This window comes from Panthera uncia (genome assembly GCF_023721935.1).
Source record: "Panthera uncia isolate 11264 chromosome A1 unlocalized genomic scaffold, Puncia_PCG_1.0 HiC_scaffold_17, whole genome shotgun sequence".
NCBI lineage: Eukaryota > Metazoa > Chordata > Mammalia > Carnivora > Felidae > Panthera > Panthera uncia.
Window position 1 is genome coordinate 34,918,246 of NW_026057577.1, and position 26,369 is coordinate 34,944,614.

General features: G+C 40.7%; 1 protein-coding gene across 5 annotated transcripts in view; it reads left to right on the forward strand.

The window, feature by feature from the left end:
- ARHGAP26 (Rho GTPase activating protein 26) overlaps positions 1–26,369 on the forward strand; it is a 424,192-nt gene that overhangs the window by 248,131 nt on the left and 149,692 nt on the right. For all 5 annotated transcript variants that reach the window (XM_049649399.1, XM_049649398.1, XM_049649400.1 and 2 more), the window contains 5 exons: positions 289–354; positions 4,670–4,744; positions 18,366–18,453; positions 20,091–20,149; positions 21,662–21,767. In XM_049649399.1, coding sequence (XP_049505356.1) covers positions 289–354; positions 4,670–4,744; positions 18,366–18,453; positions 20,091–20,149; positions 21,662–21,767 — 394 coding nt within the window. The remainder of the gene's footprint in view (positions 1–288; positions 355–4,669; positions 4,745–18,365; positions 18,454–20,090; positions 20,150–21,661; positions 21,768–26,369) is intronic.

The following is a 26,369-nucleotide window of genomic DNA, read 5'->3' on the forward strand; positions in this document are numbered from 1 at the left end:
CTCTCTCTCCCTCTCCCTCCCTCTCTCTCCCTCTCTCTCCCTCTCTCTCCCTCTCTCCCTCTCTCTGTCCTTCCCCTGCTTGTTCTCTCTCAAAATAAATAAACTAAAATAAATAAAAGAACTGTACCTGGTATACAGTAAATTCTCAGTGGATGCCAGCAAATTTTTTTTAATCATTCTTGTATGTGGCCAAACCATGGGACTGATTGATCCTGGGTCTGTCAGGCCTTGTCCGAGGATGGTTTATGCATGACCAACAACCTGACAGCCCCTTTCTTCCTCTTCCAGCTGCACAGTTGGACAGCATTGGCTTCAGCATCATCAGGAAATGCATCCACGCTGTGGAAACCAGAGGTAAAGTTGTTCATCACATGGCATTGTTCTTGGTGAAGGTCATGTATCTGGTGAGGCGTCAGACCTGCTACCTGCTTCCTGATTTTGAGTGACTCAGTAACTCTCCAAGTGCCATTGTTGGTGTGTTTCCACGAGTCGTGTTGCTCTGAAGCAGAGGCCTTCGACCCATTTGCTGTCATCAGCCTCTTTGGCTGATACAAGAGTGTTTTCAATGCACATGTGTCAAAGATACGAGATAATAAGGAATCTAGTTACTGGAATTCAGTTAAAATAATGAAAAACATTTTTGTGATATAATAATACATATACTTCTTTCTTACCACTTTAAATAACAAGTAATAGTGGTGGGTGTCATAATTGGCATAATTCAGAAATACAGTTGATCCTTGAATAATGCTGGAGTTAGGGGTGCTGACCTCCCACCCCCTGCCAGACAAAAATCTGCGTATAACTTTTGACTTCCCCCAAACACCTATTAACAGCCTTCTGTTGACTGGAAAGCCTTTCCTATAAGATAAACAATCAGTTAACATGTATTTTTTATGTTATATGTATTATACACTGTAATACTATAATAGAGTAACCTAGAGAAAAGAAAGTGTTAAGGAAATCGTAAAATATATATATAGTCCTATACTGAGTTTATCGAAAAAAGTCCACATGTAAGTAGACCTTTGCATTTCAAACCCATGGTGATCGAGGGTCACTTGTAGTGATATTTCAAGATGGCTATAGCAGTCTCAATGTGTTATGAAAATACCTGATTTCTGGCCAAGACTCAGGTATTGCTAACGCTGTGATTTGTGTCTTATTATGGAAGGAAATGTTTAATTTCAATTATAGGCTCATGAAAGTAAAGGTGTAATGGTTTTCCTATCTAAGTTCATTGACACCTGGAATTCTCTAGTGTACCCCCAGGGTCTTTGGACAACTGGTTAATAACCATGCTTTGGGAAGCTAGTCCCTGGCGACTCTGCAGGTAGGCAGGAGTCAGGCCCCTGGTTTCCTGCAGCAGTGCTGTAGTCAGGCCCTGTCTGTAGCACATGGACCTAACCTGGGTCTGTAGGAGCAGAACAGAACTTTGCGATTAGGGAAACTGATTCCTCCCAATGGTCTCCACCACCGCCTCAGATGTTGCCACAAGGGCGATTTCTCAGTTCCAGCAGTTTGGAGCTTTGACTGCTCTGGTCTATTGTACCCCTGAGAAAAGCTGATGACTATCTTTCCTGTGAATTTGATTTGAACCATTGTCAAAGATGTGAATCTTACTATTCCACAGCCTCAGAACCCACCAGTCTTTTTTATTTGATTAAAAGAAGTTTTATCTTTTAAAGCAGGATCTATAACTCTGACTGGTTAAGAAATATAAGTATCTTTATAAAGTCTATGAGGCACTGAGTAGAAGGGGAGGGGAAAAAAAAAAAAAAAACTTTAGGAACCTCTCCTCCTACCCAGTCAGAAAGTGTTCTTTCCAAAGTAGTTATTTTAATGTATGCTGAGATTTTATAAATGCGTATTTCTGCTATATCTTCCTTCAATGAAGAGTTAAGGCAGCTTGTGAAGATAAGTAAAATACAGTCAGAGAATATAAAGTAACAGTAGGTGAGATTTCTGGGAATTGATCTGGAGGAAATAAGGACATGGGCAGGTTGAGCCATAAAGACGTTTACACTGTGGTGTTAACGGGAAAAATCAGAATGTTTCAAAATGTTTCAAAAATTGGTTAAATCAACAGTAGTACATCCATGCGGTAAAAAGCTGTGAATCACTGTAACTGCAGTAGAAATACATTTATTGACATGCAAGGTTTTCATTATTATATATTAAATGAAAAACGAAAGCTATAAAACAGCCTGTACAGCATGAATCCACTCTGGGGATGGCAGGGGCTGGGGAGTTGCATATATGCACAGGCATCCTTGACTTGTCAGTGGTCTCTCTGCTGTTCTTACTATCATCCCTTGATTTATCTACGTGCCTTAACTGCAGTTTCTAAATTTTTAAAGTATCTATTACTAAGGTAATTTTTCAGTAGGTATATTAATTTTCATTTTAGAAGAAAAGAATGAGGAATAAGAGGTACAGGGTTAATAAAGGTAGAGGCATAAAATGGAGCCAAAACTAAGGTCAAAACAAAAATCCCCTCCCCTCCACTGTGAAATTCACACACTTGCCCGAGGTAGGCTACGTGTTTGTCTCAGTTTTCAGCAGCCAAACCAGCAATAGGGAAACATAATCATTTAAACCCCTTTGCAGAGCCTGTATGATAAATGCAAGCCCGTATCTCAGGGGGTCAACTTTTTATGATGTAAAACCAGAAAATAAGCACAATAAGTTACAGAGGAAGAACAAGGTCACCAGTGGTTTGGTGTCCTCACCTCTGCCTCTTTGTCCACTTCTCCTCTAAAATGAAAATGATGTGTTTTAACTTGTAAGAAAGTTTTCATTTGACACAAAAAGGAAAAGAGGACAATGTGAGTTAAATGCCATTTTAAGATAAATAGTTGAAGGAAGTGGTTATTTTGCTACTGGAATGCATGTATGTACACACATTATTTGTGGTGACCAGAGTTGAACAGACCTCCCACACTTTGTGGGGTTCGTTAATCATTGTCCAGCAGGAGACAGTGCTGTATCAAGTTCTAGGAAAGGTCAAGGACAGAAGAAGTAAAGACCCTTGAGAAAGAACAAGCCCTTTAAGTCGCCACGTTACTGAATAATGGTTCTGCCATTAAGTAGCTTGAGGCCCATCCCTTAGTTTTAGACCAGGCTAGTCCCTGAGCCGTGCAGGCTGATGTACATGCTTTTATAGGCCCCTTTTAGCTATGAAATCCTGTCATTCTAGACCACTTCTTTTTGTTCATTAATTCTACATAGGCCTTGTTAGAGACATTGGAGAGTCAACCTTTTCCCAAATTTCTTCCAAGAAATTCTGCTTTGCTCCCAAAGTAGTGGCCCTGAGGGAGTATGACACAGTGTTTTATTCATTCTGTCATGTATCGTATAGAGATCTAGGTACTGGGGAGATAATGGTGAAGAAGACAGAATCACTGTACATAGAGTTTATATTGTGGTGGTTGGGAGAAAGACAAACAAGAAAGTAAATAAAAATGATGATTTCAGATATTATTACTTGCTACAAAGAAAGAATGGGAGGGGACTGGGCTTCATGTTGGTCATGAGATGCCTTAGGTTGAACAGGTTGCAGTTCAGCAGATACCTGAATGATAAGATCCGGGAGAAGCATGTTCCACCGGAAGCTGCTGAGCAGAGGCTGTGATATGGGGGCACAGGCTTGATGCGTTGGAGAAAGAGGAAGGCCATTGTGGCTGCAGCAGAGTAAAGATGGTTGATGATGCAAAGGTGGGCCTCAGCTTAATCCTGCAGGGCCTTGTGGGCCGCAGTAAGTTTTGCTTGTGGTCTAAATGCAGTGGGAGGCCATTGGAAGACCTTAAGGAAAGAGAGGGTTTGAACTGGTACATACTTTAAGAAGTCCATTTTGGCTACTGGTTGGAAAATGGACCTCAGGAGAATAAGATGGGAAGCAGGAGACCAGTTAGGTTGGCGGTGTCAGGTATGATGGGCCTAGGGGTAACAGAAAAATCATTTCCAGTCACTTGGTTTAAATGGTCCCCTTTTGTAAATGGCACAGTAGTGATCCTATCCTTGCACATAAATGAACAAAGCACTCAGATGGGCTAGTTTTTGGTTCTTTAGGTGTTTGGAGGTAATCCCCTACTAGTTGAGTTGCACATTTACTTGGGTTGAATGAAGGTGATTCACCTTTTTGTTCACAAATGATGTTTACGTGGCAAATGATCTGATTTTCTAATTTCTCAGTCCTGGCGAACATTGTCCAAAGTTAAAGATGCACCCACACTTCTGTACTCTTATTCTGTATTTGAGAATAGATTGTAAAGCTTTTATTTCTTTTCTACAGTATAAAATTTCTGTCATGTCAGTTTTGGCTTTTTAAATTGAAAAACCAGCTAAGTGTAACCTTTAAAAGTATATATTTTGCATCTTTCAAAACTCTTCAGATGCTGTATTTGGCAAGAGAAGAGGAAGGTCTCTTTGCCCTCTGTTGACTGAACTGAACTAACACAAGGGCTGAAGTGTGCAGCACACCCGTGAAATCCTAGACAGCTGCACCAAATCCCACTCCTTCGCTAAGAGCAGAGCTGAGGGACAGGGGACTTTAATTAGAGCGGCTTTTAGAAGGACTGAGAAAATGAAAAAAAGTGCATCTGGCTGGGTTGGCTTGACTTGTGTTCTGACGTGCCTCTAATTAAATCATCACTGTTTCTTTCCTCAGGGATCAATGAGCAAGGGCTCTACCGAATCGTGGGGGTCAATTCCAGAGTCCAGAAGCTACTGAGTGTCCTGATGGGTGAGTGCAACAGTGGCTGTGTGAGGCAGGTCCCAGTGAGGTCGAGGGGGCACCTCTGAAAAGTCACTAGTTGTGTAGGTATGAACAGCCTCTTGGGAAGGAATTGGGTGTCCGGGAGGGAACGCCCAGAAATCAGCTGCCCCACTCACCAGTTGTTAGGGATGTCGGCATTACTGGAAGAGGTACTTAGTGGGACTGGACAGAACAAAAAAATGGCAGGTCCAAGGCACCACACCCTCTGTTTATAGTCTCAGCCACTGCCAGTCCAAGTGGTGCTCAGTCACTCATGTGACCACCACACCCTACTGTGTCTTTAATAGCTCATGACTCCCCCTGTCCTTTTTGGAGGCAGGCATTTAGTGGGGCACACCCAATGCCCAAGGAAGGGCATCCTTCTAGCCTGCAGAGGACCTCAGATCTCATGTTGCCTGTTGCCAAGAAGGTGTCACGTGACTGCCACACAACATGTATATAAGGAGATAATTCCTGGATCATCTTTGCATCTAGATTTCAACGTAGACTCTTGTCATTTGAGCAGCGAAACCTCCCTTAGAGCTGGCTGGTATAAAATACAAAACCACTATCTTCAAATGTGTAGTGTTTGAATCAAAACCCCATGAGCCCATGAGCCAATTTGCTTAGGCTGCAGATTTCCTTTATTTTTAGATGTGAATGCAGCCAGCTTCAGTGAGTCACATGGATTTAAATGGCAAACAGATCAGATTTCACAGATCAGTGGCTATTACTCATCCCCATGGAAGCCCAGCCATGCACTTGCAGAGATGGACTATCACTTAGGGTCCCTGCTCAGTGTCTGGGCAGGGACCCTTCTCTTGCCAGTATTTGTCTGTCTTGTTTTTTTTGTTTTTTGTTTTTGTTTTTTCCAGTTTCTGAAAATAGTTTTCATACGTAAGGAAATCTCCTCTCTCATGTTGACTAGAATGACTTTTCTCTATCTCTTTTTCTAGAGAGCTCCTTGCCTCTTGTTGGCAGAACCCTGTTGTGTTGCTAGGTACAGCGAGATCTTTTATTTGAAATTATGATTATTGGTGAGGTGCCCTGCCACTGAGAATCTGGTTCTTGGTTCATATTTGCAGTGGGGATAGTTTTTTAATAAACTAAACTTTTTATTTTGAGATAATTTTACATTTGTATGCAGTAGAGAGATGTGTACCTTTAACTACTGTCCCCCAGTAGTAACGTCTTGTTACCCTCTAGTAGGAGATCACAGCCAGGATATTATATAGTCAAGATGTGGAACAGTGTCCTCACCTCAAGGATCCCTTGTGATGTCCTTTTATGGCCACACCCATCTGCCTCACCTGTCGCACCTCACTGCTTTCCCTAGGCTCTAGCACCTGAGAATCTATTTTTCATTTCTTTAATTTTGTTATTTCACAGTTATCTCAGTGGATTCATATGTAATCTTTGGGGATTGGCTTTTTTTTTTTTATTCAGCATAATACCCTTGAGATAATTTCAAGTTATTGGATCAATACTTGGTTATTTTTTTATTGCTGAGTAGTATTCCACTGTAGAAATGTACCCAGTTTGTTTAACCATGCACTTATTGAGGGACATCTGAGTTGTTTCCAGTGTGGAGAAGTTAGGAATAAAGCTGTGAACAGTTGTGCACGGGTCTTAAATGTGAATATAAATTTGTTTCTCTGGGTTGACTGCCCGTAAATTTAATTACTGATTGATCATTTGACAGTTGCTAAGTCCAAGATGGCAGAAGCATAGCAGGATCTGGTGGCTCCAGTGACATCTTTACCTTTGTTGGAGCCTTTTCCATTCCTTTATTCTGGCTTCTCGTTATCTCTGATCTCTGCTTGTCTTGGTATCGGCTATGTTGTCTGTGGGAATGTCCCACGTAGTCCAGTCTCAGCAGTTTTTGAATCTTATATCACTGAAAGAGAGTATCTTTCTTGACAGTTCATTGAGGACTTTGGTTGGTCAGCATGGGGCATGATTCATTTCTCAATTTCAGGGCAGTCACATGACTTAACAGCAGATGGATCCAGATGGCCTGGATCCTGTGCCTCTCTCTGGTGATGTTGGGGGAGTGTGGCCCAGAGGTGGAATAGGGAGGGGGTTAGACAGTAGAAGCCCGTGGACCAAGCAGGATAGTTAATAGATTGATGCAGGAGTGCTTTCCTGAAATAATGGCTGCTGGGTAGATAACAATAAAAGTATGTCCGTTACAGGTTTAACAAGATCAGATTGTAGTTTTAAGAGGGGACTGCTGGCTGCAATGGGGAGCATATATTTGACCGTGGAAAAGCATGGAGGAAGAAAACAGTGGAAATAATTAAGCCTCACATAGCCTATCAGGGATGAACCAAGTAGCTGCTCTGAAGTTAGGAAAAAAAGGCTCAAATGAAGAGAGAGAATCAGCAGGACTTTGTAACTAACTGGATATGGGGCAGAGAGATTTCATAGATGACAGATTATTATGTAAGGTGACACTAGTGAGAAGAAATATGACATTTTAGATGGGTTTGTTAGAAAAAAGAACCACTTTAGCTCACTTGTGCTAAGCAAAGAGAGGTATGAAAGGATCTTGTTTTTCTCACTTCTCTTAGTGACTCTCAAACAAGATATTTGTCCTGTTCTCTTCCTCAGTTTTCCTAGGGACAGACAAAATAATCATGAGCATCTGAGAAATGTCATGAAAAAATAATAACCAGCAGCTGAAAGTCACAAGGCCAGCTGCCCCTGCCAGGAGCGCATTAGACATAGAGTAGAATTCAAACTGAGGCTCAACCAGAGCTGAGACATGACCCTAATACACGATCTCATCACAAGCGGAGAATGGTGTCAGTGGTTCTCAGTACCAGTGAAGGTGACCAGTTTGGATCTTGGAAGTGAGGAACCACCTTTTAGACCAGGGAGACTCCAGACCTAAAGGCAGAGCCCTGTCTGTCTTACGTTTTGTGAACATGCTATCCTCGTCATCCATTCTTGGTACTGGTACTAAGCTGGATTAGCCAAGAGTGTGAAATAAATAAGGCTCCTACACTGCAAAACCTCTCCGTGAGATGGCGGGGCAGAGTGCAAACCACTCATTTTACTACTGCTTTCCTCGGTATTGATTGGATGCCCCTATTAGGTGCCAGGCAATGTGTAAGATATGGAGTATTTTTAAGGTCTCTCACAAGTGCAGCAGTGAGTTGTTATTATTGAAAACATGGATTAGAAATAAGGAAAAACAGAATTGTTTTGATCACTTTGAGTTTATGTACTCCTGGTACACTGAGGGGCTTGAGGTTGGAAGAGGGATCTTAAGAGCCAGTGCTTTGAGAACTTTTTATTTCTCTTGATGAGGATTCCTTAAGAGAGCTTGTTGGAATTTCTTGTAGTACGTGTGGTATAGCCCGGTGCTAGTGTCCTACCAGAGCTACTCTTGATCATGTTCTCCCAGCAGTGGGGGTCCTTAGTCTGTGAAGAGTGAAAAGGTCTAAGGGATACTCAAAGGTTCTAGAAATAGTCTCTTCCATGTGTGAACTGTTGTTTTCCCCTCTCCCCTGAATGTTAAGACAAATTTTTCCAAATTTTAGCCCAACATTTTTAAATATAAATCAGCTCTGTGCTTGTTGATCACATGTCTAGTTTCTCTTCCTGTATGTTTCTGTATTAATTTTAAATAATTTTTCTCATTAAAAATCGAGTGGTCATTATAGCAAATTTGGAGAGATACAAAAAGTAGAAAGAAGAAAATAAAAATCTTGCAGATCAGAATTTCATTGACCATTTTATCATACCTTTAAAATATATTCTATAATACAAAATGTTGATAAAGTTGGAATCACACTGTGCATGTATATTGCTTTTTAATAGGCTTTTTCCATCTAACACTACAGTCTCTTTTCAGATGTTATTCAAGTTCTTCTAGAGTATGATTTCTGAGGGGGGGTAGCATGTATTGTGTAGATCCAACTTTTTTTTAAGTGTGTTGATTTATTTTGAGAGAGATGGAGAGAGTGAGTGACGACAGGGGAGGGATAGAGAGAAAGAGAAAGAGAATCCCAAGCAGGTCCCACAATGTCATCACAGAGCCCAAAGCGGGGCTGGAACCTACAAACTGTGTGATCATGACCTGAGCTGAAACCAAGAGTTGGACGCTTAACCAACTGAACCACCCAGGCACCTCTAGATGCAAATTTTTTTTTTAAATCTTTATTTTTGAGAGAGAGAGAGAGAGAGAGAGAGAGAAGAGACAGCATGTGAGCAGGGGAGGAACAGAGAGAGAGGGAGACACAGAATCCAAAGCAGGCTCCAGGTTCTGAACTCTCAGCACAGAGCCCAATGCGGGGCTCGAACTCATGAACTGTGAGATCATGACCTGAACCAAAGTCGGCCACTCAACCGACTGAGCCACCCAGGCGCCCCTAGATGCAACTTTTTAATCAGCCTCCTATTCTTGGATACAAAGGCTGACTGCAATTTTTCATCATTCTAGAAACTCAGGTCAACATCCCCATTGAGGATGCAGAGGTTAAGAGCATGTATCTCAGAGTTAGACAAGTTGCAGTTGGAGTACTTATTCATTTGACTTTACATAAATTATTTAAACCTGTCGACTCTTGTTTCTCATCATCTATAATGATAACTCCTGCCTCTGCAATAATGTGAGGATTACACAAAAGATTCATATGGGTTGCTGAGTTGAGAGCCTCTGCGTGTTAGTAAATAAATGTTGGCTGTTTTTATTTTTAACTTACATATGCATGTTGAATGATTTCCCTAGGATTTAAAGATGTTGAACTGCTGGGTCAGGGAATGTACATGTTTTCAAGGCCCTTAACTGATATTCCCAAATTTGCTCTCAGCAGACGGCAGACCGCACTGCCACGTACCTCACGTCCTTGCCGTACTCGTATTACTTTTTTTGAATGTAAATTATAAATACAATTTTAATGCATCTCTTTTTTATTTAACTTGGCATTTCTGTAATTCTGGGTGAAGTTGGGCCTTCCCCTGTGTTTCCTGCAGATTTATATTTATTTTCTACTGAATTGCCTGTTTTGTGTTCTTAGCCTGCTTTTCTATTGGTGCATCCATCTTGTGATGGTAAGAACTTTCTAGATACAGAGGCTATGTCACCAGTATTTTTTTCCCAGATTGTCATTTATCTTGAACTTTATTCATGGCACTTGTGGTTTTGTTTTTAGGAATATTTTATTTTATTTTATTTTAAAAAAAAAATTTTTTTTTTTAACGTTTATTTATTTTTGAGGCAGAGAGAGAGCATGAACAGGGGAGGGGCACAGAGAGAGGGAGACACAGAATCGGAAGCAGGCTCCAAGCCATCAGCCCAGAGCCCGACACGGGGCTCGAACTCACAGACCGCGAGATCGTGACCTGAGTTGAAGTCAGACGCTTAACCAACTGAGCCACCCAGGCACCCCTTTAGGAATATTTTAAATTTTTAACAAAGTCCAGTCTTGTATGAAATTAGTCCTTTTTCTAGATGAATTTTGCCTTAAAAGATCTCCATTCTAGGATTACAAAACTTTTTTGTTTTCTTTAAACCCATCAAGAATATATTTATGTAAAATGGAAACTCTCCATTTTCTCAAATACTTACCTGATTGACCAATAATCGTATAATGAGAAAATTCTTCCCCCCTCTACTACTTTTACGTATCACCATATAGTCAGTCCTTTATACATTTTGGGGTCTGATGAAGGCGTTTTTACACATATTTTTCCAAAGGAAAATAAATTGTTTTTTTGTTCATTATCCTGCAATTATCAATCTTTAAAGAAAAAGCTTATCTTAATTATTTTTAATCTTTCTGAAGTCTGTTTTTCTCCTGATTCTTTATATGTCAGCAAAAATTCTCAAAGTTGTACCCCATATCTGTGTGGAGGGCCATTGCCTATCATGTTGTTCCTGCAAGTTGATTTTCCTCAGGACTTCACTGAGTTCTGCCTAGTGGATATTCCTCTGGTGACGGGCAGAATGTTGACTGTGAACCTAATTGTGCTGTTGAAACTTCATTTCCCTTTTTTTGTGCATCTTGATTAGTATTTCACAATGGTGGTGAAGGAATTCAAATTCTGTGTTGATGTGGGTTTTTGTTTTCCTCATTCTGTAATTTTTTCCTTTTTAACTAATGTCTAAAGCAAGGTTAGTGCTGCAGAGAACACCTGGAAGGTGTTAAACTGCAAAGGTTTAAAGCACCAAATTACAATAGCATGCGTCACCCAGAGATTTCTGATCCCCACCATGAGCTGTCCTTCCTTACTCCTCTGAGATCTTGAATGTCTAGACAGACATTCTTTTTTCTGTGCCCTTCATTTTCCACGTCCTTGTACAGAGTAGCATAAATAAAACAAGAAAAGACTTCTTTCAGAAGAAATCCTAAATAGGATTCTTTATGTCATTCTTCATGACAACTTCTGAGATCTGAAGGCTTGCCTACTAATGATTGGAAACAACCCCAGACTTTGAAGACTGTAGACTCACGGAAGCAGCAGAGCCATGCAATGCATTCCAGTTTTACCCATCAGTAAAGGAGAACAGACAGATGGTGCAGGACTGGGACATTGTAGACTGTTAGGATGAAGGATTGATTGCTATTAACCATAATCCTGAGTTCTCGGGTAACAGCCCAGATGCGAGCCCACCTTCCTCTCTGCCCATCCCACCATCACTTGTGCTTATTGGAATGCTGCAGGCAGGTTCTCAAAAGACAGGGATCTATCACAGTAAGAGCTTTTGGATCTTAGTATAGCAGTGGGTGTGGATACTCTGGATTCTTTTTTTTTTTTTTTTAATTTTTTTTTTAAACGTGTATTTATTTTTGAGAGAGAGCAAGACAGAGTGTGAGCTGGGGAGGGGCAGAGAGACAGGGAGACACAGCATCTGAAGCAGGCTCCAGGCTCTGAGCTGTCAGCAACAGAGCCAGACTCAGGGCCTGAACTCACGAACCGTGAGATCATGACCTGAGCCGAAGTTGGGCGCTTAATCAACTGAGCCACCTGGGCACCCCTGGATACTCTGGATTCTTAGGCACTAGATATAAAAACATACAAAAAAATATGAAAGTTATTAAGATGTATGACTTATATAATCAGAAAATACAAATTTACTTATCACATTGGTACGTATTAAATCTAGTCTTGAAAGAATTACCTATAGGGTAAATGAAGTCTAATTTACATAGTGGATAGTATATGTTTATAAACTTCCTTAAAGATGTTGTAGAGATGAAGAATGTGAGAGGCTCGAGAAGATTTTAAAGACAGTAAAGAAAATACAACTAACATTTGTACAAGCAGAGTAAGATCACGTGGTATTTCCTAAGGAATGACAGAAAAATCAGGGGAACAGACAAGAGCATCTAGAAATAGGACCCACACATATAGGGTCAATTGATCGTTTTTGTTTTTGTTTTTAGTTAAAGGAAGCTTAATTTTTTTAATGTTTTTTATTTGGGGAGGGGGCAGAGAGAGAGGGAGACACAGAATCTAAAGCATGCTCCAGGTTCTGAGCTGTCAACACAGAGGGCTGTGACACTTGGAGGGCTTGAACTCGCGGACTGTGTGAGATCATGACCTGAGCTGAAGTCGGATGCTTAACCAGCTGAGCCACCCAGGCACCCCGGTCAATTGATGTTTGATAAAGGCGTCAAGATAATTCAGTGGGGAAAGGATAGTCATTTCAGCGAATGGTACTGGTGGGAGAAAATCCATATGGGAGAAAAATAAATTAAATCTTTGTCTTAGACTATATATAAAAATTAACTCAAAATGGATCATATTCCTAACTCTAAGAGCTAAAACTACAAAACTTGTAGAAGAAAACAGAAAATTTTGGTGACCTTGGTTTAGAAAAGATTTCATAACTAGAATACAAAAAGCTGGAAACATAAAAGGAAAAACGTATAAATTAGAGCCAAATAAAAAACTTAAGCTCTTTAAAAGATATTAAGAAAAAGAAATGGCAAGCTACAGATGAGAAAAGTTTTGCAAGATGTGTATCTGGTAAATGACTTGTATCCAGAACATATTAAAAATAACTCAAGTAATTGAGTAATAAGAACACAACCAACTCAGTTTTAAAAATGGGTAAAAGATTTGAACACTTTACCAGAGAAAATTTACAAATGACCAAAAAGTGCAAAAAAAAGATGAGCACCATGATTAGTTCTTAAAGAAAAGGAAATTTAAAACATAAATTATCCTTTCATGCCTACTAGAATAGCTAAAATTTCAAAATTAGACACCTGACCATATCACATGCTTATGAAGAGGTTGCTGTAGGAAAGCAAAATGACCCACCTGTTTTGGAGAACAATTTAGCGATTTCTGTTGAAGTGAAACGTACTTACTATATGACCTACTCCTACCATTTTTTACCCAGTTTCACTACTAAGTATTGACCCAAGAGGTGAAATTATAATCCATAGAAAGACCTGTATGTAAATATTTATACCAGCTTTGTTCCTAACAGTAAAAACTTGGAAACATACCTAATGTCCATCACCCAATGAATGGATGAACAAATTGTGGCAGATCTGTAAACTGAATGCTACTCAGTGATGAAAGGATTGAACTACTGGTACATATAACAGCTCAGATAGATTTCAAGAGTATTAGGCTTGGTGAAAGTGGTTGCCAGGGCTGGCGGTGGAGGGAGGGGGTTGATTTACAAGGGCACGGGGGTATTTTGTGGGTGATGGAAATGATTTTTATCTTGATTGTGGTCATTACATGACTGCATACGTTTGTCACAAATGGAAGTGGGTGCTCAAAAAGGGTGAGTGTACTCCATGAATTTCAAAAACACACATAGAAGATTCTCAACCTTCTTCCTCATTAAAAAAGGCAAATTAAAAACATGACCTTTTTTTCCCCACCTCTCAGTTTGGCTGACATCAAAGTTTTGGATGTTGTTGTCAGTGATTTGGGGAAGGAGTCACTCTGAAATCTCATGGGACAGCCTCTGAGGGTAGTTGAGGAATATCTTTCACATTTAAAAATACGTGTACTTCTTGAACTGGAAATTTCACTTGTAGGATTTTTTTCCTAAATGTAAGACAGGTACAAGGAAACAGTAGTTGATATCGCTGTTTCTCATAGCAAAACCCAGGGAACAGCCTCATTTGCCTCACAGAGGACATCAACTGTGATGCAGGGACAGACTGTGAGGTAGATAAATTTATGTGCCAATAAGCAACAATTTCTTAAGATTCTGTTAAATGAACATAGTGTACAAAGTGACATATACAGTGTACTTCTGTTTGTTTTTAAAAAGCTGTAGGTATTTATGCGTGCGCTTGTGTGTGCATACACCGTTAGAGATATTGGAGCTGATCAGGATGACATTTCTGAGACGATTTCTGCTTGTAACCACTGCTTCCAGTCTGTCTCCTATTTTTCTCAATTCATGTGGTAGTAGGTTCAGGAAGAAATACTCATGTTTCACTTTCCCCAGAGGCTGCCTTTCTGTACCTTGGTCTCCTCCTCTAGCTTAGGTCCATTTACCATGCATTGCAGTGGTGAGGTCGCATGGTGGAGAGACATGTACTGAGTTCAGAAGAAAAGTGTAATTGTGTCCTTGGCTCATATTCGGATGCCACCAGGAAGCTCTGCTAGGTGAAGGGGGAGCATCGGTAAGGGAGGTGTGGAAATTGGCAGCACTTTCTGAAAACGAGGTGGTTTGGGAGGCTGTCTTCAATATAGTTTGGATATTAAATTAAAATGGATGTCCTCAAGTTATGAGCCTTGCCTCTTCGGTGCTATAAAAAGCCCTTTGGCCGGGCTGTAATTTGACTCTCCTCTCTGTAATGTTACACAATATTCCTATGGTTACAGAGCCTGAATAAGTGGAAGCTAATCATTAGTTTGCTAAATGTGGTCCCATGGAACAGTTCATAACTCCCAGACCTGCCAGCTGCTGCTCGTTTAGTGTCGTGCTCTCTCCTTGGGTAGAAGTTGGTTTGTTCCTGCGAATAATGTACAGTAACAGTTGTCTCGCGTCCAGGAGCCGTGCGCTATGGCAGCCCTCCATGTGGCTCAGGGATGGGGATGGGAAAAAGGTCAGACTAAGCAGAGTTTTTTGGTACATACTCTTCCACAGGAAGAAACCATTAAGGGAGTAAGAGATGACAAAGCAAGAAAAGAATTAAAGCGGCAGACGTTTTGGACATTGGGGTTCACTTTTCAGAAATTTGCTGTGATAGAACTCTGGAGTTGACCATTCTGTGACCCTAGAAATAAAATTGCGCTCTCTAGGTTGTTCAGTGTTTGTTCTGTGTGGCAAGACAGACTTCATTAATGCCCAGGGTCACCTGCAAAGGCGTTTGCTGCCTTTAAGGGCCAAAGAGTTGATAAGCTGGGGTCTTTTCTATCTCATCTAATATGTATCAGGGGAACATACTGAGAGCAGTCAGTACTGGCTGGATTTGTGCCCTTACCTGGGGATTAGAGCCTAAATCCTTAATCTACTCATAATTATTTGGCCTCTTCCTACTAGAATGAAAGTGGGTTCTTTCCCAGTAAATGGAAAATCCATTGTGCCCACCTGTGACTCATTCCTCCTTTCCAGCTGAATGGCTGTTGACTCTGTAGGAGAAATCTCTTTTTCCTTTGAGACTGTCCAAAAAGAGTCCAGTGGCTGTCTCTGCTCACCTGCTGTATCATTTAGGTCTCTTTGGATTATTCAAAAAAACAAACCAAACAAACAAACAAAAAAACAAAAACCTGACCTTCCCTGGCTTAAGGAAAAAGGGAATTTATTGGCTCATATGACTAAAAAAGTATGGCGATATATACAGACTCCACCCATATCATCCAGACCACCTGTCTCTGCTTCTCTCGTCTCTGGCTTCGTCTGTCAGACTTGACTCTGAGGATCTAGATGGTGGCACCTAGCACAGTTGGATAACCTTGCAGGTAAGACCAACAGGGAATAGCAGACAGGCTTCCCCTTGTCTTCCAGGAAAGTCCTGAAGTTCATCCTGATGCAGCTGGCTTAGGTATTGGGCTAATCCCTGAACCAGCCATGAGGCCAGAGAGATGCTGGGATTTGATCGGTCTGTCTAAATCTTATCCTGAAGCTCCCTGGAAGCTGGAGCCTTCCCCCAGGCACGTGCAGTAGGAACCAGAGAAGAATAACAGCGTGATGGAACATGAGGCACTGTGCAAAAGGAAACAGGAGCGAGTGTTGGGAGGCAAATCACTAACTAGTCTTGTGTATGAAGAAGCTGGATTCTGTCTTCAGTTTCCTGAAGGACATCACTTCCGACCACGTCAACAGCAGTAAGGTGGGGCCCTATTGGTTTGTGAAATCATTCATACTCCCCAGCCTCTGCCTCTTATTTTTATTTACCTATGGGCTTCCCAGGAAGACTAACCATAGGAGTGGTCCCTCCCTTAATAATACATGCTCCTTTAAAATACACACCTTGATTTAGTAGTCTACACAAGAGGAGACAAGAAATGATAAGGATCCATTGTAATTATGGTGGTCCCCATTGCACTTCTCAGCATACGGTGGTTAAAAAAGTACTTATAAAAGTAATGGAATACCACTTTCTTACACCATACACAAAAATAAACTCAAAATGGATGAAAGACCTCAATGTAAGACAGGAAGCCATCAAAATCCTCAAGGAGAAAGCAAGCAAAACCTCTTTGATCTTGGCCATAGCAACTTCTTACTTAACACGTCTCCGGAGGCAAGGGAAACAAAAACAAAAATGAACTATTGGGACATCATCAAAATAAAAAGCTCTGCACAGCGAGGCAAACAAGCAGCAAAACTAAAAGGCAGCCAACAAAATGGAAGAAGATATTTGCAAATAACATATCAGATAAATGATTAGACTCTATGAAGAACTTATGAAACTCAACACCCAAAACACAAAGAATCCGGTGAAGAAATGGGCAAAAGACACGAATAGACACTTCTCCAAAGAAGACATGCAGATGGCCAACCGACACATGAAAAAATGCTCAACATCACTCATCATCAGGGAAATACAAATCAAAACCACAATGAGATATCACCTCACACCTGTCAGAATGGCTCACATTAACAACTCAGGCAACAATAGATGTTGGCGAGGATGCGGAGAAAGAGGATCTCTTTTGCACTGCTGGTGGGAATGCAAACTGGTGCAGCTGGAAAACAGTATGGAGGTTCCTCAAAAAAATAAAGTAGAACTACCCTATTACCCAGCAATTGCACTACTAGGTATTTATCCAAGGGATACAGGTGTGCTGTTTTGAAGGGACACATGCACCCCCATGTTTATAGCAGCACTATCAACAATAGCCAAAGTATGGAAAGAGCCCAAATGTCCATCGATAGATGAATGGATAAAGAAGATGTGGTATGTATGTGTGTGTGTGTGTGTGTGTGTGTGTGTGTGCGTGCGCGCGCGCGCTTGCGCTTTCCCCATCTAGTAAGGAAACAGTAAGTTTCCTTCCTTACTTACTTATGTAAGTAAGGAAACAGTCCAAATGTCCATCAATGGATGAATGGATAAAGATGTGGTATATCTATACAATGGAGTATTACTCGGCAATCAAAAAGAATGAAATCTTGCCATTTACAACTACGTGGATGGAACTGGAGGGTATTATGCTAAGTGAAATTAGAGAAATACAAAAGTCATATGACTTCACTCATATGAGGACTTTAAGAGACAAAGCAGATGAACATAAGGGAAGGGAAACAAAAACAATATAAAAATAGGGGGACAAAACATGAGACTCATAAATGTGGAGAAAAAACTGAGGGTTACTGGAGGGGTTGTGGGGGGTGGGCTAAATGGGTAAGGGGCACTAAGGAATCTACTCCTGAAATCATTGTTGCACTATATGCTAACTAATTTGGATATAAATTTTTAAAAATAAAAAATAAAATTAAAAAAAAGTAATGGAATAAAGTCATAGTATAGAAAGTATAAAAACGATTATAGTTCTAACACTTTAACCCAATCACTATTTTAATTTTAGACTATTTCCTTTCAGCCTTTATTCCTATAAGTTTCTCACAAACTTTTAAATCTTGGTGTGTTTTTTTGTTTTTGTTTTTTTGTGTTTTGCTTGATATTGCATGATAAGCTAGGCATTGTCCATAGTGTTACGTGGTTAGCATTATCATGTAAATGCAACATAATATTCCATCGGGGAGACATGCCAAAGTTAATCATTCTTTCATCATTGAACATTTAGGTTATCTCCTTTTAAATTTTTTTCTGCTGTTGAAAAGCGTTAGTGTGTATTGAACATTTCTGGGGTATGTAACTTAAATCTTGCTTTATCTTATTTCCTGAGGCCAGATTGTGAGAAGTGGGATTACAGCTTCAAAGGGTATAAACATTTTTATGACTCGATACATATTGCCAAATTGCTTTTCAAAACTATTGCATTTTATCTCTTCTGCCTCCAGCAATTTATGAGAGGATCATTTCACTGCATTTTTGCCGTCCATAGACATTTGCATTTTTAACCATGTTCTTAGCCCACAAAAAAATAGGTGTTGTTTTGGTTTTAATTTGGATTTCTTTGGTTAATAGGGAAGCTGAATGTTTTTAGTATTCTTGTGTTTAGCTGTATTTTCTGCTCCTCTTTACACATGGTCTTTTCTTCTTTTCAGACCCCAAAACTGCTTCTGAGACGGAGACTGATATCTGTGCCGAATGGGAGATAAAGACGATCACTAGTGCTTTGAAGACCTACCTAAGGTAGGGGCTTTTCATTTGCAGGGCAGGGTGCCAGCTTGTTATCATGCAATCAGGAAGAAAGCAGTTTTATTTTCAGCCTCCAGAGAGCTGCTGGGTGGGTGTCTGAGATGTGGAAACAGCTCATGTGTGGGTGCAATTAGCTCAGCTGGTCACACCAGTTGTAAGTCCTCTGTACTTGATGGGGTGCCATTGTGCGATGGTGCCATTGAGTGATTCAAGAAGCTTTGCTTTTTATGAGAAGCCACTATGAGAATCAGCCTTTAACAGAACCTAAAATAGGCTCTTTCCTGAAATCCCCAAATACTCTATTAAGAAAAGAAGGAACTGCGTATCTCATTCTGTTGACAGTGTGACTACATGTCCCGTGTATTTTGGTGGTTTTGTGCCTTGTACAGATTGACTGTGTTGCTGACATTGGCCATTAAGTAGAGGACTTAACGGGTGTCCCTTTTGACTCCTTCTCTTACGTTGGAAAACATTCCTTTATTAAAGAGACTCCTTTTCTTTTAACAATATATGTCCTATTCGTCCTACGTCCCTGCCCCTCCCTTGGTTATTAAGGGAATGGGTGAGTCAAGCTGCCTTCATATTGGTTTCATGAAGTGACCAAAACTTACGCTGGACTTGAAGGCTAGGGGAGGGTCCAGTGTTCAACAAAGAAGAGAACTACACTCATGAATTACAAAAGCATTTGTTCACATTTTGCGAAGATTCATTTGGCTCAAAAACCAAGGAGAGCAATAGGAAAGGAATGAGTGATGCAGGTTTTATTGGCTATTGGGGAATTGATGGAAGGATCTTGAAGTCATGAGTAAGATGTAATGCTAGTGATTATCAAGAGTCAAATGAGGAGATCCAATGAGAATAAAATAAAATCTGAGCCAAGAATAATTTATAGTGTGTTGAGAAGCTTATTTGGACTGTCAGAAAAAAAGCTGAAGTTTACAGTTAAGCATACTGAGTAAACATATTCTTTAAACATTCATACCACAAATACTACCATTGTAGTTTATACAAAACTATATTACAGAGGTTTGTATTTAGCACTGACCTTCTGGATGTTGATAGTAATTAGCTAATAAACAGTAAGTATAAAACATTTAAAAAAAACAGATAAAATTTGATTATATCTTGCCTAACGTTAGGGGATCCAGCCCTTTGGCATTCTGGAGAAACACTCGGTTGTGAATTGGTCACAAAAACACAGAAGTCTCTCATAGTGTTTCCAGAGGAACTGATTGTAATAACAAGCTGCTGGGGAAGACAAGAGTTTAAGCGCAGGTAATTGCAAATGTTTAGTTAGTTGCCTTTTTCTCAGACACCTCTTAAAAGGCTGTTGTCAATGGGTGAGTCACCGACTGAAAGGGAAATCTCTTGGTTTGTGCTAGACTTTCACATTAGCACTTTCCTGGTTGTAACTAGGAAACATAGTTGCATCCATTCCCTTTGAAAAGAAAGAGTGAAAATGTCATGTGAAATCTCAGGACCCTTTCAAAAGGGAAACTCAGTTGGACTAAGCTGAGTTGCTGTTGTGTCCCTTGATCTTTGTCTGTATACAGTTGGGCAGCATCTAAGCCACGATTTGTAGAGTGTGATTGTTTTTATGAAGCTGACTTGTGTATATCCTTTTATCCCAGAATGCTTCCGGGACCACTCATGATGTACCAGTTTCAAAGAAGTTTCATCAAAGCAGCAAGTAGGTTTTCTTTTTGTCACAGTTGTAAGAGGGAGAGGGATAGATTTTTCTATTTCAAAGAACAGTCAATATCCCAAAATAAATACTTTCTACCCTTTATATTTTGCGTGTAAACTACCAACATACGTGCTCATGAGGTAGACACAAAATAGAGATGAAACTAAACTAGGATTGTCAAGGGCCTTGCTACCATGTTGAATTTACAGTTGAGAGGAATTTCAGAAGTGTGTTTTGGGGTTGGGGGGAAGAGAGAAAAGCAAGTTTGGCTTTCTAATTTTGATTATTGGAGTTCTAACTCCTTGGGTTGTTTCCCAGCCCTTGAGTAGCATTTTGCAGAATGAATCAGAGTTCGCACATTACCTAAATTGAGCATTGGAAGTGTTTCCTTGAATATGACACCATTTATATAACTTCCCAGTCCTCTTTCCATCATGGCTTCCATTTACAGCTTATGATCATTCTTCAGCTATATCGTCCAGGCCCCTTGCGTCATATCACTGGTATTAAAATACATAGGGATTAGGTGCAAGCTACCCTAAATATACTGGAATCTGTCGATGTGGGGCAGGGCTCCTGTAAGGAGCAGTAAGATTCTCTATCAGATTTAAATCTGGCATGAGTCTCCACTGTGTTATTATGTCGAGAGTTTCTGTGCCTCTCTCTGCTTCCTTTGAGCCTTCAGAGTCCATTTACCCTGGTAGCCACTACTGGCCTAATTGATTAATACCTAATGTTCTGATGGCCTTATCTTCTCAAGTTGTCTCCTTAAAAGAGGGAGGAGAAAGACTTGAGAGAAAGCTGGGAGTGAAGATCATGTTTATGTGATTTCTTTCTCCGAGAAATTCCAAACCTGTAGCAGCCATTCTCTAATTAAACCTCACATCAGTCCTATAAATAGGTGTGGTGAGCACTATCATTCTGTCTCCCAGAGAAATGAAGCCACTTGCCCAAAGTCAGCCGAGCCATGGCAGGCCAGGATTGAGATTACAGGCTGGCAGAAAGATTTACATATTTTACCAGCCATTTCTTCTACCAGGCTGGTTGGTTGTCATGCATGAATTGAGAACAACCGGACGTTACCTTTGATTTGTTGGATGCTATCTTGAGGCGTTGTTTTGATACTTGAGACCCTTGTAATGTTGTTCATGTACAATTTGTTTATCATTTGACAAGTGCATAAAGTTCCTCCCTTCCTTGAAATGAAGCCGTCATTCTAGGAAGCCAGCTGCTACCAAGTTTCTGCCTGCTCTGAGTGTGCAATTGACTGGCTCCATTTCGTCCTGTCATCATTTTGGCTTGAATTCTCTGACGGTCATTTTTTTAATAAACTGCTACAAGAAGCATCATTAAAAACACTTCTAGATCTAGTCATGAGTGAGGAGAACAGGATCTTAAACCTTTGAGAAGTCCTTGGTCTCTTAGGGCCCAATCTTTGATTTCCTTTGATTTTTGTCTTGTAATCTGATTTGCCTGTGACACTGATCAAATACTACCTCCTTCTTTCCTTTGCAGAACTGGAGAACCAGGAGTCTCGAGTCTCTGAAATCCATAGCCTTGTTCATCGGCTCCCAGAGAAAAATAGGCAGATGTTACAGCTGCTCATGAACCACTTGGCAAAGTAGGTTTGACACCGAATGCTGCCCTTTTATCACCCCTAGGAAGTTCATGTCTTAGCGCTAAAGCTGGTCTCAATGCTGCTTATGTTTCCCTCTCCCTCTATTGCATCAGGTATGCCGGAGGCTTAGGAAAGAAATGTGTGAAATGTTCACTGCAGTGGATAACAGCACCAAATGCCAGCTGATCTTTGCAGAGGAGGCTGGGGAAGTGCCCATGATATCGGGCCACCAGGCAGAGTTGTCAGGGGGCTTTTGCTCTTGTCATGATCAAGGGCAAACAGGAATATGTCATCTGAGATAACTGGGTCACAAGCAGAGTTTCCAGGAGTTCTCTGTCCTTGTGATAATCAGAGACAAAAAGGAATATGTTGTGGGTTTATAGACCTGGGATTTGGAGTAAAGAGGCCTGGGTTCTAGAGTTGATTGTTCTTAACAAGCCACTTTATGAGTACTGGACAAGCCACAGAACCTCTCAATTCCTTAGTTTCTTCATCTGTCAGATGAATGGATAGTAGGCTCCCCTTTAACTACAATGTCATTGATTTGAAAAGTAACATGTATTAAAGCCTAGAGAATAAAGGAATTTGGCAAGTGCCCACTTCCCCTCCAAGATCATCAAAGCATTCCGCGAGAGGCCTGATTTTCCTGCTAAGAATATTTACTCTTGGAATGGTTTTGAATTTGTGTACTTGATATTGCTAGACCCTTTTAGGAATGGCCTTCCTGACTTCCCTTGCTGTGTCAGTGACTACATGTATGTATGTTCTAACCTTCCACTGACTTTGATGAATGTCTTTGGAGACTGGCGTATTAAAAAAGAGTGTAACAGCTAACTTAAACCATTAAGCCCTACATTCTACTGAACTGATTGATGTGTTATACATTTGGCCCTTTCCCACACTTTCCTCATGCCATTAAGTCAGGTCTTTGGAATAAGTTGATAGTGAGCTGAGGAAGATTATACCGGTTTGTTTTCATATTTCTACCAAGCACTTGATCCTACCATTTGGGGAGAGAGTGTACGTGTTACCATGAAGATTTCTGCAGATCTTAATTATGAAGAAACGAGAGTGTTTAGCATGTTGGTCAGAAGCAATTAGGCAGAGTCCAGGTTTGCTCCATTATTGGTCACATGTATTTTTTCCAGCGCCGTATTGGAACTGCGTGTTCAGAAACAATTAAGCATAGCAGAGAACATGCAAGGAGAATGCCCAAAAAGTGTCAAAGAATTCTGATGAAGTGTGTTTAAAATAATGGGAATTGGGCTTTCAAAAGTAACTCCACGTGCTCGGAGATGACGGTTTGGTGCCTCTTCCACACGACCCAGTCAGGCATTTGTTAAATGGAAAAGCTGTTTTAGATCTTAATTGCAAAACTTTGCACACTTGAAGGGCCTTTACTGAAACAGGCAGTTGCGGATACGTACTCCAGCCAAGTATGTGTGGGGATCCTCGTGGCGGTTGTATGGCCACTAGGTTTTGAGCCTCCTGGGAGCAGCTGGAGGAGAAGGCTTAGCAACCGGCCGACAGTGGTGGGCTTTTCAAGCTTTGGAGTTGTGATGAGAGCTTAATTGGACTGAGTATGATGGAGAGTAAATGGTGATCCAGCAGAGCCAGTACTGAATTTGCCCATTGTAAAACTGCCCTGAGGACTGAGCCTGTTTATCTCCTACAGGGTAGTTTGCTTTCTCCCTCTTGTCCAACTCAGCACTCTCAACCCCATTAAATTCAGTTCATCTTTGTCCCTGAACTAACAAGGAATACACCTATAATATGGAAGTGACAGCTTGACCTTGGCTTTTTGTCTTCTAACCAATTTAAACCAAGTTTGTTGTTGGAGTTAGTTATAGTATAGCATTTATGGAGCATTATGCCTTGTTTTTGATACCTCACTGTGATTTTCTTTGGTTCTATGAGCTTATGTGGTTTTTTGTTGTTGTTCATTTAATCGTTAAAAGAAATCTACATAGAGACTGCAGAGTGACTCAGAGCTGATGTTACAACACACAGACTCAGGTTCTCAGCAGGCTGTGTTCTTGATCTCAGAAGATGGGGATTTAAAGTGTCTTGGAGGAGATGGGTATAAATGAGCATTGCTGAATCCAGTAAGGAGTATTTATTTAGTTCTGAAAAAATGCTTTGGCACCCAGAGGAGTTCTCAGATTCCACTTAAATGCTGTATGCTCATTTACAGCGGTGTCCCATTTTTAAATTGACCAGGAGAGGCAAGTTAACTTGGAATAAGGAGTTTGTCTGTTTAGTTCCAGTTTTCTCAGTTTCAGACTTAACCTCGGATATGCCTCATCTGTTGTTCCTCTGGTCCACTTACTTAACACTCAGCTTCCTTCCTAAGTTTTGGTTTCAAGGCTGGATCTGCTGGAAAACTCGTGTTCACTTCTCTCCTTACCTACTGTGTTTGCCCTGTGCCTCTCAGGAGTCTGATTCAAAGGGAAGACATTTTGTGTATTTCTTAGAGTGCTTTTTTGAAGTACTTTCCAAAATTGATTTATTTTCACTGTGGAGGGAGAGTTAAGACATTTTGTATTTAATCCCATGTAGAAATGTGTTCAGAGGGGATAAAAGTCTTAGAGGAGGATATAGTTACAAACTCAAAAAGCCTTCAAGCAAATGATTACCAGGGAACATCCAAATCATAGAGCTCTTGGGTTTGTTTCAGACCTCAGGGGGAACGTAAAAATTACAGGCAACTATGCACACATTTTTGTTGTTAAAGCTTAAATCTATGATAATTAGGTGTTTTCTTATTGGATCCTGGAATCTAGTATACAATCTGGAGCCATGTGCCTAGTCACATGCCCTCAAAGCACAGTTAGACTCACTTGGCTGTGTTCACACTTGACATTGGGGGACCACACCCCTGCTCTACTAAATTGAACTCTGTTTGGGAATCTGCACATCTGGTTCATTTCCCAGGTAATTATGATGCAAAGAGTCTTTTGAGAACCACTGGCCTAGAGAATGGGCCACATGCAGGGGTTTTCTAGGAGAGAGAAATGGCATTGAGTGGAATGGATTGGGATTTAACTAAGTATTAGACTTTGGCTCAAGCATCCGACTTTGGCTCAGGTCATGATCTCACCATTTGTGGGTTCAAGCCCCACATCAGGCTCTGTGCTGACAGCTTGGAGCCAGCTTCAAATTCTTTGTCTCCTTCTCTCTCTGCCCCTTCCCTGCTCATGCTCTCTCTCTCCCCCGCCCCTCAGAAATAAAATAAACATTAAAAAAATTTTTTTTAAAAAGGAAATAGGACAAAGAACCTCCAAGAAGTGAGTTTAAAAAGGAGATTTTTATAATGAAATTACTAAAAAAATCCAGTTTTGATTTCCCATATCCTTACAGTTTGACACTGCATTAAATTGAGTTTCAACAAATGACTTTGTTTTAAAATCATGCATAAAGCCTTTTTAATAATAGAAAACTAAGCTGGCTGTGGGGCCTTGTGGAAATTAATCAGTCAACCTCTTGAGCCTCAGTTTTCTGAGTTCCCTTCTAATCATGTGATTCTGTGTCTTCATCAGGTAGAAGGGGTGGAAAAGAGAAGACATCCCCATATTAGAATTGTACAAGGAAATAGGAGTAGATGAATAATAAAGACAAATTTCATGGTGGTTTCCTCATGTTTATATATTATGATGGCTCCAAGTATCTTGTATATCCCCACACATACCATTCATAGTGGCTCATCGTCATTTTATTACAGTGTTTATGCTGCATTGGGAGGATTTCAAAGGACTCTCCATGCATCAGGAGTGGCTATTAAAAATACCTTTTCACAGCTGGTTTTCCCAAAGCACTTACTGAGAAATCAATCTCAGTCTCTCCTTTTTTGAAGCCACCATTCCTTTGTTGCTAGGATGTTGTCAAAAGGGTAGAGCCATTTTCTTGCTCCTCCAAAGAGGTAGTGTATCATTTAGGATGCTCTGGGATGTAAGAAACAAAATCCAATTCAAAATGGCTTAAACAGTAAAGGAATCTGTCTCTAATTACACAAAATCAGTCCTACGGGTCAGTTAATTTCTTGGCTCATGAAGTACTCAGGTTATTTCTATGGTCTTGCTCTTAGCCAGCCTCCTTGTGTTGGCTACGTCAGGGTCATAAGATGTTGTGTTGCATCCTTGCACATCTGTGGTTGTTCAGAGGCAGAAAGAGCATTACTTATTCTTTGCTTCTCTTTTTAAGAGCTATGATGATATTTTCCTCAGAAGTTCTCCAGCAGACTGCCCATCACATCTCATTGGTTTGAAGCAATCTCCAGCAAGGGGAAGGGGGCCACCGTGATTTTTTATACCAAACAGAACTTACCTGGGCCGTATGTGAGAGGCCTGGATATCAGTATAAAAGCAGAGCTCTGAATCAGCAGTCCACATTGCTTACTGTAAAAAATCTTGATAAAAGAACATTTACAGTGTCTGGGTGGCTCATTTGGCTGAGTGTCCGACTCTTGGGTTATGGTCCCAGGGTTGTAGGATCAGGCCCTGAGTTGGGCTCCGTGCTGGGTGTGGAGCCTGCTCAGGATATATTCTCTCTCTCTCTCTCTCTCTCTCTCCTTCTCTCTCTCTCTCTCTCTCTCCTTCTCTCTCTCTC